General features: G+C 40.1%; 1 protein-coding gene across 1 annotated transcript in view; it reads right to left on the reverse strand.

Moving 5' to 3' along the window:
- LOC135548591 (LHFPL tetraspan subfamily member 7 protein) overlaps window positions 1-16,089 on the reverse strand; it is a 225,771-nt gene that overhangs the window by 141,277 nt on the left and 68,405 nt on the right. The window contains exon 2 of the mRNA XM_064978343.1: window positions 5,131-5,269. Coding sequence (XP_064834415.1) covers window positions 5,131-5,269 — 139 coding nt within the window. The remainder of the gene's footprint in view (window positions 1-5,130; window positions 5,270-16,089) is intronic.

The following is a 16,089-nucleotide window of genomic DNA, read 5'->3' on the forward strand; positions in this document are numbered from 1 at the left end:
TATGGTGGGTATAGGGAAATGTTGAGTATTATATAGTAGCCTAAACCTATCGACAAATGAATTGAATGAGAGTCATCCAGTATGCCGTAATAGAAATAAGACCATACGGTTCCAGCACACACACACACACACACAGGTCACAAAGCCGTCCTAAGCCCACTAAGAGAAACAGCCCAATAAAATATGCCCCTCCATGTTCCCGTTAAAACATTCAGACTGCTAGCCACGTTCTACACTGTACACTCCACCATGTAGCGGCACGGGGGGGAAGAAGAACCCTGAACCTCAGCAGCACCGAATGGAAGCGCTGTGCTGCGTTGAGCCAGCGAAGGTTGAGCGAGTTCAAAGTCTAATCCTGGACTTCACCCATGGGAGTTCAGAGCTGGGAAAGGACAAAGAGCAGGGCTGTTTTATGTCTAAAAAGCCTTTTCTAGTTCTGCTGCATGTGTGTGTGTGAGGATGGGAGCACACACTCTGGAGGAGTCAAGGCTTTAGCGAGTGAGGGGAGCTAAATCCTCGAACACATGCACACAAGCAAATGCACGAATACACTAGGCTACCATTATCTTAAAAGCTATTCTTCAATTATTTCTTATTAACAGTCTACAAATGAACACATTCTTAAAACGGTGTTAATTTGCACAGCATAATGAAGCCATTGTTCCCACTGTAGTGTTATCTGTCCATTGATGCCTTTTGATATCGGTCTTCCATCATACACACATGCACACACACGCGCAGCAGGCCTGAGAAAACAAACAGAAACACTAGTTTGATCTCAGTTGTTCTGGGGCTTCGTACTCTATCCAAAAAAACTCTTGTTTATCAAGATGAGACAACCTGGAAACTGAACAGAGAAACTAAAGCTTCTGCATTGTTCTGATGCATTGTACAAATGATACCATAGACGGTGAGAGCTATATCACACTATAGGATTACACAGAGAGGCTGACTGGCCTAGACTGGCTTCCTACTGCCTGGGCTCTTTGTCAAAATGGTGGGTTTAACCAATATATTACTGGAAGCTTACATTATAGTGTGTGACTCTCTTAATTTTTTATAGCAGACTCTTTTCAAGCTCTGCCACAGATCTGGCCTGGAGTATGGGTGGACACAGCCCTTGTCGAGGCTGGAGAGGTATGAAGAGTTCAAAAAGGTGGGAGACAGGCCTTTTAAACAGACCGTTAGCCCTGTCTAGGAACTAAGCTCTCGACTTTGTCAATATAGATTGAGGTTGCAATCTAACCTGACTAATGAATATAGCCACTAATTAGCCTGTGTTAAATACCACTTCCCTGGCTATACGTCAAGCTATTAGTCGATAATCCAATGGCTCATCGGCTAAAATCAATGCTGTTGTGCTGACGCTAAGTAAATGAGAAGGGAAAAGTAAACAAACATTTTCTCATCATTTCAAGCTAGAAGTATATCTAATCTTAGTGAGATAATCAGGGAGGAAAGTAAGTACTAAAACTAAGAGTTGTAAGACTTGTTCATTTCTGAAACTTCCTGAACTCCACGGTGCGGCTAAAAAAGACCTGAGGTTTTCAAAAGGGCTTTCGGCAGGAAATCCAGGAGCATTTCCAAAGAATGAGTCTGAAAAGCCCAGTCTGAAAAAGTGTGTTGTTGTTGTTTCAGGGGCTTTTTTCTCAAGAGTTGGATATGTTTCAAGATAGGAAATAATAGCAGTACTTAGTCAGTCCTTTCTCTTCTCTCGTTCTACAGAATATCCTTTATAGTTTACTGGATGTCGTGGGAGTGTTGCGGGAGTGTCAGAGTTGTTGGTTAGAGCAGTCTGTGCTCTTCAGATATCAAAACATCTCACACTTTGATAAACACATAACTACACACAAACACACCGGAACGGACACACGTGCACACTCGATACAGTGTGTGGAGGGCCTATGCAACCGGGTGGTGGGCAGCAGCTAGGACTGGTTAGTTTACCTGGCTGGCGTTGTGTGTATACATCACATTATACCCTAGCATCATATCACCAGCAACGCTTAAGCTTAGTTTTATGATGCTACGTCCCTGTTTGAATAAAAGCAGGGTCCTGATAGTCCCCCTGAACCAATGACCTGTGTTAAGGGACAGTAATTGTCTTTTCACGGCCACCTTTAGATCTCCCCGGTGCCCTCCTCGTATCACTACGCCAGAGCAACACTTCACTCCACCACCGCAACCCGTAACCTGGCAACGGCCCGCTGAAGGCCTGAAGAGCAGCAGCTTCTGTTTGGTTTTGTGTGAGTGTTGTGTTGTGCCTTGGCAACAAAGTGAGCTCCTCTTCACTTCAGATGATAGGCAGCTTTATCTGTATGTAGCTTGTAAATATCTGTGTACTGGATTAATACCTATAGTGAACACTAAAGGGCATTTCCATGTAAAATGACCTATGAGCACAAACATGTGAAGTTCATAGGAACATGTCAAATCTGGTGTCAAATTAAAGCAAAGAGTCTATAGTTTTTTTAAATTAAGTCATATACAGTTTTTTAACCTTTTTCCATCCTACAAATTAGGAATAAGTAAAGGCGTTGACTTCTGGTCAAACAGCTGGAAAAGGTGTCTAAGAAAACATCTGGCAGAAACAGTCCTAAAAGGTATTAAAAATGTATCAAGTCACATTAATGTTGATATAAAGCTGCCAACAAATATGAACATGTACATTTTGTTTTGCAGAAATTATTTGCCATCTGTAAGTTTAAGAAATATTGCCTAGTGTCTTGTCATTTAGTTACCAAAAACCCACATATCTTTAAGATATTTCTTTATTTCTCTCCCTCATGAGGGAGGATAATGAAAGATCACAGAATTAACAAGTAAAGGTAGGCCTACCAATTAGTTGTAGTGTTTTTACTGATATCTATTTAGTTTATTATTTATTAAATGATTAAAATGTGCCCTTCTGTTATCAAATCGGAAACATAATGACCAAAAAATCTGCAACAGAATGACTGCAACTGTATTGGCTACAATGGGAGCTCATTTGCTACTGTCCTCTCTTCCACTGGCATACTGTTGTGTTCAGCTCATAACTGTTTTCTTTCTCTTTCTATCACGTGGTGGTCAAATCAAGAGTGTGAAAACAGTCTGGACAACCACTCACTCTCTCTCTCAAGTTAATGTCAACTCTCCCATGAACCCCCTCTCGTTCCATTTACTGTAACCAGCCCTCTCACCCACTGAGCACCAGCCAACACCAGATGTCCATGGACGTTGAAAAGTGGTTGAAGGTCAGTCCAAATCTGAACCAATCATAGATGTCTGTTTCACAAAATCTGGACAGAACAGTACAATACAGTAGAGCGCAGTGCAGTACAGTAGAGAAAACAACAGTAGAGAACAGGTGAACTATACTTTAGTACAGTAGAGCACACGAAAGTAAAGTACAGTATAATTTACTTGATGTACTGTACTGAATTATACTTTACTTTTCTGTACTGTGCTATCCAAATATGCGAAATATACGTCTATGAGTGGTACATATTTTGGTCCAGTCCGGACCAACCAAATTGAAGGGAATGACATTCATACTTATGCATTTCTGTGTAGCACAAATTATGGACCCATGGAGTCAATATGTTACAATGTTCTGGTACTAGGTGTTAATCCATTTCACTTACTGTACTTCCATAACCAAAATAGATTTTTTCAAAATCAAGGTGTCATAACATACCTGACAATTCATTCTTTCTGCAGACATCTTTGAATCTTAATTCGGAGCAGATATTTAACAGAGTTCTTTGGAAAAATGTGGTCTCGTAAAAAAACAGATGGGAGATTTGACTGTTTTTCTGTTACCAAACTGTAGATCTGCACTGTTCTTCTAGTAAACGTGTTTCAGTAAAATTTTCACTGGAAATTGTTAAAAGTAGACGTTGTGTTGTATGGTCTGTTCAACTTTGCAATCAATGTTTTTGGTTTGGCATACTTTTAAGGTGAAAAATCAGAGTCTCAGTGTCATTCTATGGAATTGCTCTACAGATGAAGATATAGCCTACCTAGATCACCAAAGAAGGTCCAAGCAGAGAAATGGGAGAAATAATTACTTATGGGACCAAGGGACTTCATTCATAACTCTCTTATGATTCACCTTGACTTGTATATCAGCCGTTGAGTAGACAACGCTATCTACCGTGTAGGTCAGGGGTGCTCAAATATTTAGGTTTGGTGGGCCAAAATATAATCTGATTGGTGGGCCACTGGCCAAACAAATAGGCATTATCTATTTAGAAATATAACAGGTAAACAATATCTGTTTAGTAAGCAATCATAAAATCACACTTCCAAAAATCTAATTGTAGCTATATAACTCGACACCTAACAACAGATTCTGATGACCCGTATTAAAGATGTATTAAAAAACAGTGGCACAGAAACTGCAACCAAGATTCTACTTTCATCAGGCTAATAACTGGAATATGTTTCAAATTACTTGAATATGGGAAAGGTGTAACAATTTGTATTTGCAGCAGTAAGTCACTGAAATGCATCAGAAATTCCTGGAAAACATGAGGGAAGCTAATCAGGCAAAAGCGCCTCAAGCCTTGTCGGGGCCCGAAGAGAGATTTTGGTTAGATACATTTTTGGGCTGAGTTAAAGAACATTTTCAGCAATTCCACAAATTTTGTCATGAGGTGAAGCATTGTTTCGTAGTTCTAAAGCTAATTTACTGCCATTCTGCCATGGGGTGATGAGAAACTTTTGCAGTTTTAAAGCAGATTTTCTGCAATTCTACACATTTTGCCATGACTTATACCATGTTCATATGATATCTGATTGAGAGTGACAACAAAAAAATCTGTGGGGCCCCCTGGAGGTTAGGGCCCACGTGCGTGGCAGGTTGGTAATTTGTACTACAAGGTTTAGATAGAGTTTTTCCTAGCCACCGTGCTTCTACGCCTGCATTGCTTGCTGTTTGGGGTTTTAGGCTGGGTTTCTGTACAGCACTTTGAGATATCAGCTGATGTAAGAAGGGCTATATAAATACATTTGATTTTGATTTGATTTGATAGCTGGCTAGCATCTAAAAATGTTTTGCTAACATGAGCTAATTGAGTGACTGCCAGTGACTTACGTTACAAGTGGAAAACTGCGTGTGTGTGTATGTTTCTGTTCTGTACTCACCCGCCGCCATCTGCATGTATCCAGCCAGTGTACAGATCCTCCTCTCACAGCCTCCGCTGGGCAGGAAGATGGTGATGATGGCCAACAGAGAGCTGACTGCCAGGAGAGAACATCCTCCAGAACACAGCACTGCACTCGTCTGAAACACACACACAAACACCAGAGAAAGAGGTAAGTTCAACGGTTGATCACTCGTTAAACATAAATACACTATTAATGCATATTTGAATATCAGCCTGCTATTCAGCAACCAGTACATATCAAGGAAGCAACTGACAGGTTGAACCATACTAAATATAATGTGTGATTGTTTGAAAGCTAGAAACAGCGTTAAACATGTTACTCTCACTCACAGACCCACACAAACACACACATTGGTTAAAATTGTTCTGTTTCCTGAGACAGTGCTTCAAATCAGAACAACAAAGGATTGACCCTGACTGTCCTCATTCATTACACTATGTTTAATCACACACTGGTTACACAGACAGAAAGAGAGAGGCTGAGGAGAACACCGGGCAAGCACAACACACAACCCACGCTAACAGACAACTGTGCACACACAATCCACTAACACGAACACACACAAACTGTGGGCTAGGTGAGGTCCTGGAATGTAGATGCTATGCGCCCAATGCGTTCTAGGTAGGGAAAGGAAGGAGCTGTGTGTCAGGTGAGTGGGGGTTCCAGGAGAATTCCCCAGACAGACACCCTCCTTCCTCATCCCGATTCCTGCTGTTTGATCTGCCTGACAGTCTTTTCATTCATTAGCCTATCACCCTGTCTCACACTGGCTTTGATAAATCAAATCAAAATGTATTTGTCACATGGTTAGCAGATGTTAATGCGAGTGTAGTGAAATGCTTGTGCTTCTAGTTCCGAAAATGCAGTAATATCCAACGAGTAATCTAACCTAATAATTTCACATAAATTACCTTAAACACACAAGTGTGAAGGAATGAATAAGAATATGTACATAAAAAAATATATGAATGAGTGATGGCCGAACGGCATAGGCAAGATGCAGTGGACGGTATAGAGTACAGTATATACATATGAGAAATATAGGGTATGTAAACATATAAAAGTGGCATTGTTTAAAGTGGCTAGTGATACATTACATCAAGATGGCAAGATGCAGTATAGATGGTATAGAGTACAGTAAAATACATATGAGATGAGTAATGTAGGGTATGCAAACATTATATGAAGTGCATTGTTCAAGTTGCTAGTGATGCATTTATTACATCAATTTTTCTTTTATTAAGGTGGCTGGAGTTGAGTCAGTATGTTGGCAGGAGCCACTTTGATAAAGCTGCTGCGCATCCTACCTTCCTACCACCTGGACACACACACACACACACACACACACACACACACACACACACACACACACACACACACACACAAAGTGGAGTTGTTGGAACAAGTCCTGTGAGTGATTAGCATTCAAGCCGCGGCGATCACAGAAAACTGTATAACATGCATGAGGGAATGACACCACTAATACAAGTGTCATTAGTCGCGTACTTGATGTGTTTCACCCTTCTGACTGACACGGAGGGAGAAAAAAGACAGCAAGAATCTCCATGCCTGGCAGAAGACTTAATTAAATTGTTCTTGCAAGTTTGGGGCAGAGAAAATGAGGACGGTCACCTTCATTTTTCTTATGAAGGTAAGAAAAAAAAAGAGAGTGATAGATGAAAAAGCAACCCCCGCTATTCTGAAGCCCATACAGATAACATATTCAACTAAAAACATAATAATTTCACAACTTGCTTATATTTGTATATGATCACGTGTCTCTCTATCATGCGTGGGAATACCTATATATATATATATATATATATATATATATACGCACACAGTGCATTCGTAAAGTATTCAGACCCCTTGACAATTTCCACATTTTGTTACGTTACAACATTATTCTAAAATCGATTAAAGCTCATTTTTTTCTTCATCAATCTACACACAATACCCCATAATGACAAAGGAGTTTTTGAAAATTGTTGCAAATTTTATAAAAATAAAAAACTGAAATATCACATTACATAAGTATTCAGACCCTTGTCTGTCGGCCCTGCATTAACGACCAAAAGTGGTTGGAGAAAATTGTGCTAAATAAAAATATATACCAGTTTCATTTCAGGACCAAAAAATTGACAGCTGTGCCATATAGATTGCAAAATAGTTGGGAAGAGATTTTCGATGTACTGATTCAATGGCACATGGTTAATGAATTGACACACAAAATGACATCGGATTCAAAACTTAGAATTTTTCTATATATATATATATATAAAGATGGGGGATACAACCTTCCTAGCTCTGCAGATTCTTCTGTGAAGAGACAGTCATTAGATCATTTTTTTTTTGTACTGTCCATATGTAGCTGGTTTTTGGTCACAGGTCCAGGAATGGCTGAAGTATTGCAACATTTACCTGGAGCTAACGCTGCAAATAGCAATACTAACAATCACAGCACAGTTGAAATATATATGAAAAATAGAAATCGGTGTTAAGAGATAGATGGAGGGGTTGAATGGAGCTGAAGGGTTAATAACAACAAGATACATGTCAAATATACTGTGTCTGTAAAATGTATAAGGGTTCAGAACTTCTGTGAAATATATGGCAAGTAGAAATCAAACTGGATGGACATCAGAAATCGTGTAACAGGAATGTGTATTTGTATGTACAGTTGAAGTCAGAAGTTTACATACACCTTAGCAAAATACATTTAAACTCAGTTTTTCACAATTCCTGACCTTTAATCCTCGTAAACATTCCATATCTTAGGTCAGTTAGGATCACCACTTTATTTTAAGAATGTGAAATGTCAGAATAATAATAGAGAGAATGATTTATTTCAGCTTTTCTTTCTTTCATCACATTCCCAGTGGGTCAGAAGTTTACATACCCTCAATTAGTATTTGGTAGCATTGCCTTTACATTGTTTAACTTGGGTCAAACGTTTCAGGCAGCCTTCCACAAGCTTCCCACAATAAGTTGGGTAAACTTTGGCCCATTCCTCCTGTCAGAGCTGGTGTAACTGAGTCAGGTTCATAGGCCTCCTTGCTCACACACACTTTTTCAGTTCAGCCCACAAATTTTATATAGGACTGAGGTCAGGGCTTTGTGATGGTCACTCCAATACCTTGACTTTGTTGACCTTAAGCCATTTTGCCAAAACTTTGGAAGTGTGCTTGGGGTCATTGTCCATTTGGAAGACCCATTTGCGACCAAGCTTTAACTTCCTGACTGATGTCTTGAGATGTTGCTTCAATATATCCATAGAATTTTTTCCCCCTCATGATGCCATCTATTTTGTGAAGTGCACCAGTCACTCCTGCAGCAAAGTACTCCCACAACATGATGCTGCCACCCCTGTGCTTCACGGTTGGGATGGTGTTCTTTGGCTTGCAAGCCTCCCCCTTTTTCCTCCAAACATAACGATGGTCATTATGGCCAAACAGTTCCATTTTTGTTTCATCAGACCAGAGGACATTTCTGCACATTGACCCACTGGAATTGTGATACAGTGAAATAATCTGTCTGTAAACAATTGGTGGAAAAATTACTTGTGTCATAAACAAAGTAGATGTCCTAATCGACTTGCCAAAACTATAGTTTGTGAACAAGAAATGAATGTAGTGGTTGAAAAATAAGTTTTAATGACTCCAACCTATGTTTATGTAAACTTCCGACTTCAACTGTATATACACTGCTCAAAAAAATAAAGGGAACACTTAAACAACACAATGTAACTCCAAGTCAATCACACTTTTGTGAAATCAAACTGTCCACTTAGGAAGCAACACTGATTGACAATAAATTTCACATGCTGTTGGGCAAATGGAATAGACAACAGGTGGAAATTATAGGCAATTAGCAAGACACCCCCAATAAAGGAGTGGTTCTGCAGGTGGTGACCACAGACCACTTCTCAGTTCCTATGCTTCCTCTGGCTGATGTTTTGGTCACTTTTCAACGCTGGCGGTGCTTTCACTCTCGTGGTAGCATGGGACGGAGTCTACAACACACACAAGTGGCTCAGGTAGTGCAGCTCATCCAGGATGGCACATCAATGCGAGCTGTGGCAAGAAGGTTTGCTGTGTCTGTCAGTGTAGTGTCCAGAGCATGGAGGCGCTACCAGGATACAGGCCAGTACATCAGGAGACGTGGAGGAGGCCGTAGGAGGGCAACAACCCAGCAGCAGGACCGCTACCGCCGCCTTTGTGCAAGGAGGAGCAGGAGGAGCACTGCCAGAGCCCTGCAAAATGACCTCCAGCAGTCCACAAATGTGCATGTGTCTGCTCAAATGGTCAGAAACAGACTCCATGAGGGTGCTATGAGGGCCCGACGTCCACAGGTGGGGGTTGTGCCTACCGTGCAGGACGTTTTTCCATTTGCCAGGGAACACCAAGATTGGCAAATTCGCCACTGGCGCCCTGTGCTCTTCACAGATGAAAGCAGGTTCACACTGAGCACGTGACAGATGTGACAGTCTGGAGACGCCGTGGAGAGCGTTCTGCTGCCTGCAACATCCTCCAGCATGACCGGTTTGGTGGTGGGTCAGTCATGGTGTGGGGTGGCATTTCTTTGGGGGGCCGCACAACCCTCCATGTGCTCGCCAGAGGTAGCCTGACTGCCATTAGGTACCGAGATGAGATCCTCAGACCCCCTGTGAGACCATATGCTGGTGCAGTTGGCCCTGGGTTCCTCCTAATGCAAGACAATGCTAGACCTCATGTGGCTGGAGTGTGTCAGCAGTTCCTACAAGAGGAAGGCATTGATGACTGGCCCGCCCGTTCCCCAGACCTGAATCCAATTGACCACATCTGGGACATCATGACTCGCTCCATCCACCAACGCCACGTTGCACCACAGACTGTCCAGGAGTTGGCGGATGCTTTAGTCCAGGTCTTAAAAGGTTATTCGGCCATCCCCATAGGAGAACACTTTGAAAACCCCTTTTTGGTTCTAGTTAGAACACTTTTGGTTCCAAGTAGAACCCTTTTGGGTTCCATGTGCAACCCTTTCAACAGACAGTTCTACCTGGAATCAAAAATCACCATTTTGGAAACTTTTTTCTAAGAGTGTAAGAAAAAGAGGGAGGAGATATGTGCTGTTATACTGGGTTAAAATCAACATGCCTTTTACTATCGGATCATAACCAAAGCAATAATCAAAAGTGAACAACAATGCTTATGATGATGATGTTGATGATGGTCACGATGAAGGTGTTTCTGCTGCATTGCTGATCACATGAGAGGTGAGAGGAAGGTATACTGTACAGAGTAGGCTCTGTAGAAAAGCCATTAAATATGATGTTCTTTGTTCTCTTTTCCTCTCTCACCAAAATGATATTCATGTATGCATGGGAATGTCTGGTTCTGTCCCTCATTGCTTGATCTTGACTTGTCTCACAGCCTCCTGGTGTAGCGCCTAGCTGCCTCCCTGCCATGTCTATTTTTACATTCAGTGACACATTTAAAGGTACGCTGGGCCTCAATGTTGTAGTAAGATTACAGATACTTTTGAAAAACTCGATGATTACTTCGAGGATTACTTTTAAATTCAGAACGGATGTTTTCAAAACAAACTAGTTGACACTTCTCTGTTTTCTCAATGACATTCAAATTCAAATTAGCATTGAAAAAAGGCGCAAATTGAAATATGGTCAGACTCGCTCTCGTTGAACAAAAGTCAGAGACCACTATGATGACACACCAAATGTGTTTGATGGATCGCGGGAAAAGAGCAGAAATAGGCTTTTGTAGGCTACAGTCCAAGCTCTATCATCCAATGGTGCGACTGCTGTCGGCATCCAAAGATTATCCAATTTGAAAAAACGCGTGTCGGTAAGGATGACAGCAGCGGTGAAGTCTTCGGCGATACGGACATCACTTTTTATTGATATCTACATAGTGCAATGATGTGAATCACATTGCTGCTCTCTCATTTAGCTATTTGCACCTTACGGATTGTGATTGTTGTGAATGGCTGTTCACAAATCTATATGTGTATTTGAACCCAATAATGGTTGAATTCAAGAAGTTTAAACTGCCTGTCAATCAATTGTTTTTGAAACCTGTGAACATACCGTGAAAAACGCGCTCTTGCAACAGCTGCATAGTTCGGATCCCAGCCTATGGAATAAACATGTAGGCTTTTATTGCTCAATCTAATTCATGCTGATTAAAAAAATCCATAGGCCTAATGGACACATGCTCAAACTCACACACTTTTTATTTCCCCTTTAAGTCTATCTGTAGTTTCTACATAATTTGTATTTATTTATTTGTTTTATATATATATCCATTGATTCTTGAAGAATATAACTTGTAAATGCCTCGTGAGCTTAGTTCAACTGTCACACACCATGAGAACCCAAAATATAAGCTTGTTTTTCTCCAATGTTTGTAAACATTGTAAATGTAAACACACACTGTATAGCCTCTTAACATGGTTAAAACAATAATTTTGATATCATGGATGGTCAGTCCTTGCATCCATTGCTCTGTCTATTAATCTGAGAGTGGTTACATTTTTCCAGGCCCATCCCTCAGCTTTTTACCAAAACGTGGGGCTGCCGTTTTGTTATTGTTTCAAGTGAGGATTTTCCCTTTAAACAGCTAGATATTAACAAGATATCAAAGTGTCACCAACAAAAAGGTAAACAATAGGCCTATAGCAAATGCAGCATATAGCATTCATTTTTCACGCCATTCCATGAACGCATCATTTACTTTTCAACTCGAATCAATGAGCCCAATCAGTCATCCATGACAACAATATCCTAAACAGAGTAGGGCTGGCTAATAAGTCCTTAGTTTTTGGGTTATGCTTAGGTAAAACAATTTGGCCAATGTATACTTCCACATCCGTATAACATTTATTAGAATGACTGGAATTCTGATCGACTTTGGTTTTTAATGTAAATATATAATTTAATTGTATTATTATATGTAGTAGAAAGTAATGGGTTAGAAGAAGCCTACATAACCAACCCATAGAGTAAAATGTAACATCCATATAAGGCCAACTATGTAAACATTAACATTGATTTATCCTGCAATAGATGTCGTTCAATTGGCAATTCATTTTTGTCTTCTTCTAATGCCTATTTTTATTTTATTTAACTAGGCAAGTCAGTTAATAACAAATTCGTATTTACAATGACGGCCTACCCTGTCCAAACCCAGACAATGCTGGGCCAATTGTGTGTCGCCCTATGGGACCCAATCGCGGCCGGATATGATACAGCCTGGATTCGAAGCAGGGACTGTAGTGACGCCTCTTGCACTGAGTGGCACTGCCTTAGACCGCTGCGGAACTCCGGAGCTCTTAAGAGGAAAGTCATCTAAAAGTAACTGAATGTAATCAGGTTACGTTACTGAGTTTGGGTAATCCAGAAGTTACGTTACTGATTACAATTTTGGACAGAAAACTAGTAACTGTAACGGATTACATTTCGAAAGTAACCTACCCACCCCTGGTCCCCACAATACATACCTACTTAACAGTAGCAGTCATTTACTGTATGGAACTACAGGTTACTGTGGCTGCATCAGTTTCAATAGGCAACACAATCTACAAATAATACATAATGTAATATAATGTAAAATCATAATACGAACGACTGCAATAGGAGCCATTTAACTGTCCCCAAGTGCAGTTTCGTGGACAAATTCAAGGTTGGGCATATAAAAATGAAGCAAGTAACATCCTCTCACTTCACACAGGCAGGATACAGCAATATTTCTCCACTAGCAGAATAACTTCCTTTCATTCAGCTAATTAACTGGGAAGCAGTAATAGATGTATTCACATGACATTTTACACTTGCCATTTTAAACACCTACAGATAATATTTAATAAAGCCTATCGCATTTGTTGCCCTGTCTCCATCTATAAAACAAAACCTACATTTCAATTAATGAGGACAACATTAATCAAGTCTTTACATTCTGTGTTTGTCAGCGATATTGTGTTTAGCGTCTTCGGCTGTTGATGATACGAACGCGTTATAATGAACTCATTATGATCGCAACGTTTACTTACACTCGAGACAGAAAGAAATGAGAAGCCCTTTTCCACTACGGTGTAGTGTTGTGCTAAGCGATGCTTCGAGCCAGAGTTAATTTAGTAGAAAATTGGGTTCTAACAGCACTGGCACTTTCAGATATGTTTCTTAAATAGATTGTAAATATATATGAATAACTACGCAGAGCACTGAAACAACACAACAAGCCGGAGATAGAGAAAGTCAATTGGAAGTTACATTGAAGAATGAAATTGTAAAAACAAAAAGTAAATTATGGTGGAGATGATAAGGAGAAGAAATAGACAACGCCCTAAGCTCTGTTAAATGAGGTCATCATTATCACTTTGGCTGTTCAGCATCTAAAGTAGGTCTATAGTAAACACTCGCACAGGATGGTCAATCTTGTGGTATAAGACAACAGCAGTGTTAAACCATGCATGCACGCAGACACACTAACACGAAAGCACACGGTCCCACTATGACCTAGGGTCAGGGCTGGGGCTCAGTCATTTGATTGGTTTCCTACTACAATCCAATATCACACACAAGGCCTGTATTGGAGAGCAATAACAGTTACAGCCCTGGTTCAGAAATGCCCTAAATCGACTAAGAGTATGGAGTAATAAAGTAACATTCAGGTGGAGGTTCCATGGGTTACCTTTTCCAATTAAATCGAGGAAGTCCAGGATTACACACAACAGGACAATAATATTTCATTGTATGCACAATTGGGAGTTCTACAATCGGTGGTTTAGAAAGTGCAGAGCATACAGTAAGTGCAGCTGCAGCCATAAGAAAGCGTTCCTCCTTCCAATAAGGGTATCACAAAACAGTATTTTCATTTGGAGCTTGTGAAAGTACACATGGGCATTTCCATCCAAAAGGATCCATGAGCACCAACATGTGAAGTTCATAAGAGCATATCAAATTGGGTGTTAAATTAAAGTTACGAGTCTATATTTTTAGGAAATGAAGGCATAGATATATTTTTTTTTTAATGACTTTCAATCTTAAAAAGTATGCATAAGTAAATGTTTTGATTGCTGGATAAACAGATGGAAAATATGTCTTAGGAAACATCTACCCGAAAAGTCGTAAAATGTATCAGAAATACATCAAAACACAATAATGTTGACGTAAAGACCCCTGCCAACTAATAAAAATGGTTATATTTCGTTTTGTAGAAATTGTTAAGCTTCTATACGTTTAAGAAATATTTATTTGTGTCTTGTAATTCCGTTACCAAAAACCCACGTCTTTGAAGGTGCTACACAGGACTTTTTTTTGTAATTTCAGAAATATCCATAATATAACTTGCGCTAATGGTGGAACAATAGTGTTTCACAGTATTACTTACCCGCCAGTGTTGTGATTGGCTGTGATATTCCCCTTCTGATTTCCCCCGCCAGAGCGGAATCTGTTGACAAACTGCGAAAGCTGTTCTGACTTCCCACTGTGTTATCTAGTCGAAATCGCTAATTCCCTGGTAACTTTCGGTTTTGTCCCACCAGCTTCAAACAGCTTTTTAGATGGGACAATGATTCCATACACTATTTAGTGCTAGAAATTGAAATTCTCACAGAAATTGAAATTGAGCGTACAGTGTAGAATTTTATCGACCAAGAAATGACAGAACGATTTCCACTAGATAACACAACCACAAAAACATATATCCCAGTTTGACAACAGATGCCGCTGCGACCGGAGAAATCAATATGCGAATATCACAGCCAATCACAACACTGGCGGGTAAGTAATACTGTGAAACACTATTGTTCCACTATTAGCGCCAGATACAGTGCACATTCGCAAACATTTCTAAAAACCTGTTTTCACTTTGTCATGGGTTATTGTGTGTAGTTTGATGGGGGCAGAAAACAATTTAATACATTTTAGAATAAGGCTGTAATGTAACAAAATGTGGAAGGGGTCCGAATGCTTTCCGAATGCACTGTATTATATGGACATTCTGACATTACAATGCAAAAATTCAAAAACTCCTGTGTGTAGCACCTTTAAGATATTTCCAAATGTCTGTTCCCGATGAGGAGGAAGGATAATGAAAGTTAACAAAAGTAACAAGTAGTGGTAGACCTACCAATTAGTTATAGGGATTTTACTAATATCAATTTTATTTATGAATTAAGTCATTAAAACGCGCAAAAAAAATGGTAATTCTGCACTCTCCTGCACTGTACTGAATTATGCTCTACCCTACTATGCTGTATTGTACTCTACTGAACTCTACCCTATTCTGCTGTATTGTACTCTACTGAACTAGTCTGTGCTGCGCTGTACATTTTAAAGTGAAGAAAACTGAGTCAAAGCGTAATCCGTTATCGTGGAATTGCCCACATCCTCAACACTCATCGCTGTTGGAACAGCAGTATAAAGACCAGACCATTACATTTTTTTTAACATTTTGTTTATGTAACTTTTATTTAACAAGGCAAGCCAGTTAAAGAACAAATTATTATTTACAATGAAGGCCTACCAAAAAGCAAAAGGCCTCCTGCGGGGACTGGGGCTGGGTTTAAAAATAAAAAATAAAATGTTGGACAAAACACACATCATGAGAAGAGAGACACCACAAAACGACATAAAGAGAGACATTTCCCATTAGTGCTCTATGCATACCCTTGACACAAACAACCCAGACACTTGACAATCTAAAGCCTTGCCTGTATAGAGGACTCTGGGTGAAGTGAATACATACCCGCTGCAGCCTAACTGATATACATACTATGCAGATGTGATTAGTTTGCTATATAACTGGACCGACGCGTGGGTGCTGTTTTATGTAAACTGTTATTGTTTTGCATACTGAGAGGGATGACAGTGACCCAAAGCACAGCAGCTATGCTCTCCCTCTCTCTCTCTCTCCCTCTTCCTTTTAGCACCGACCC

The sequence above is a fragment of the Oncorhynchus masou genome, chromosome 11 (assembly GCF_036934945.1).
Source record: "Oncorhynchus masou masou isolate Uvic2021 chromosome 11, UVic_Omas_1.1, whole genome shotgun sequence".
In the NCBI taxonomy this organism is placed as follows: Eukaryota; Metazoa; Chordata; class Actinopteri; order Salmoniformes; family Salmonidae; genus Oncorhynchus; species Oncorhynchus masou.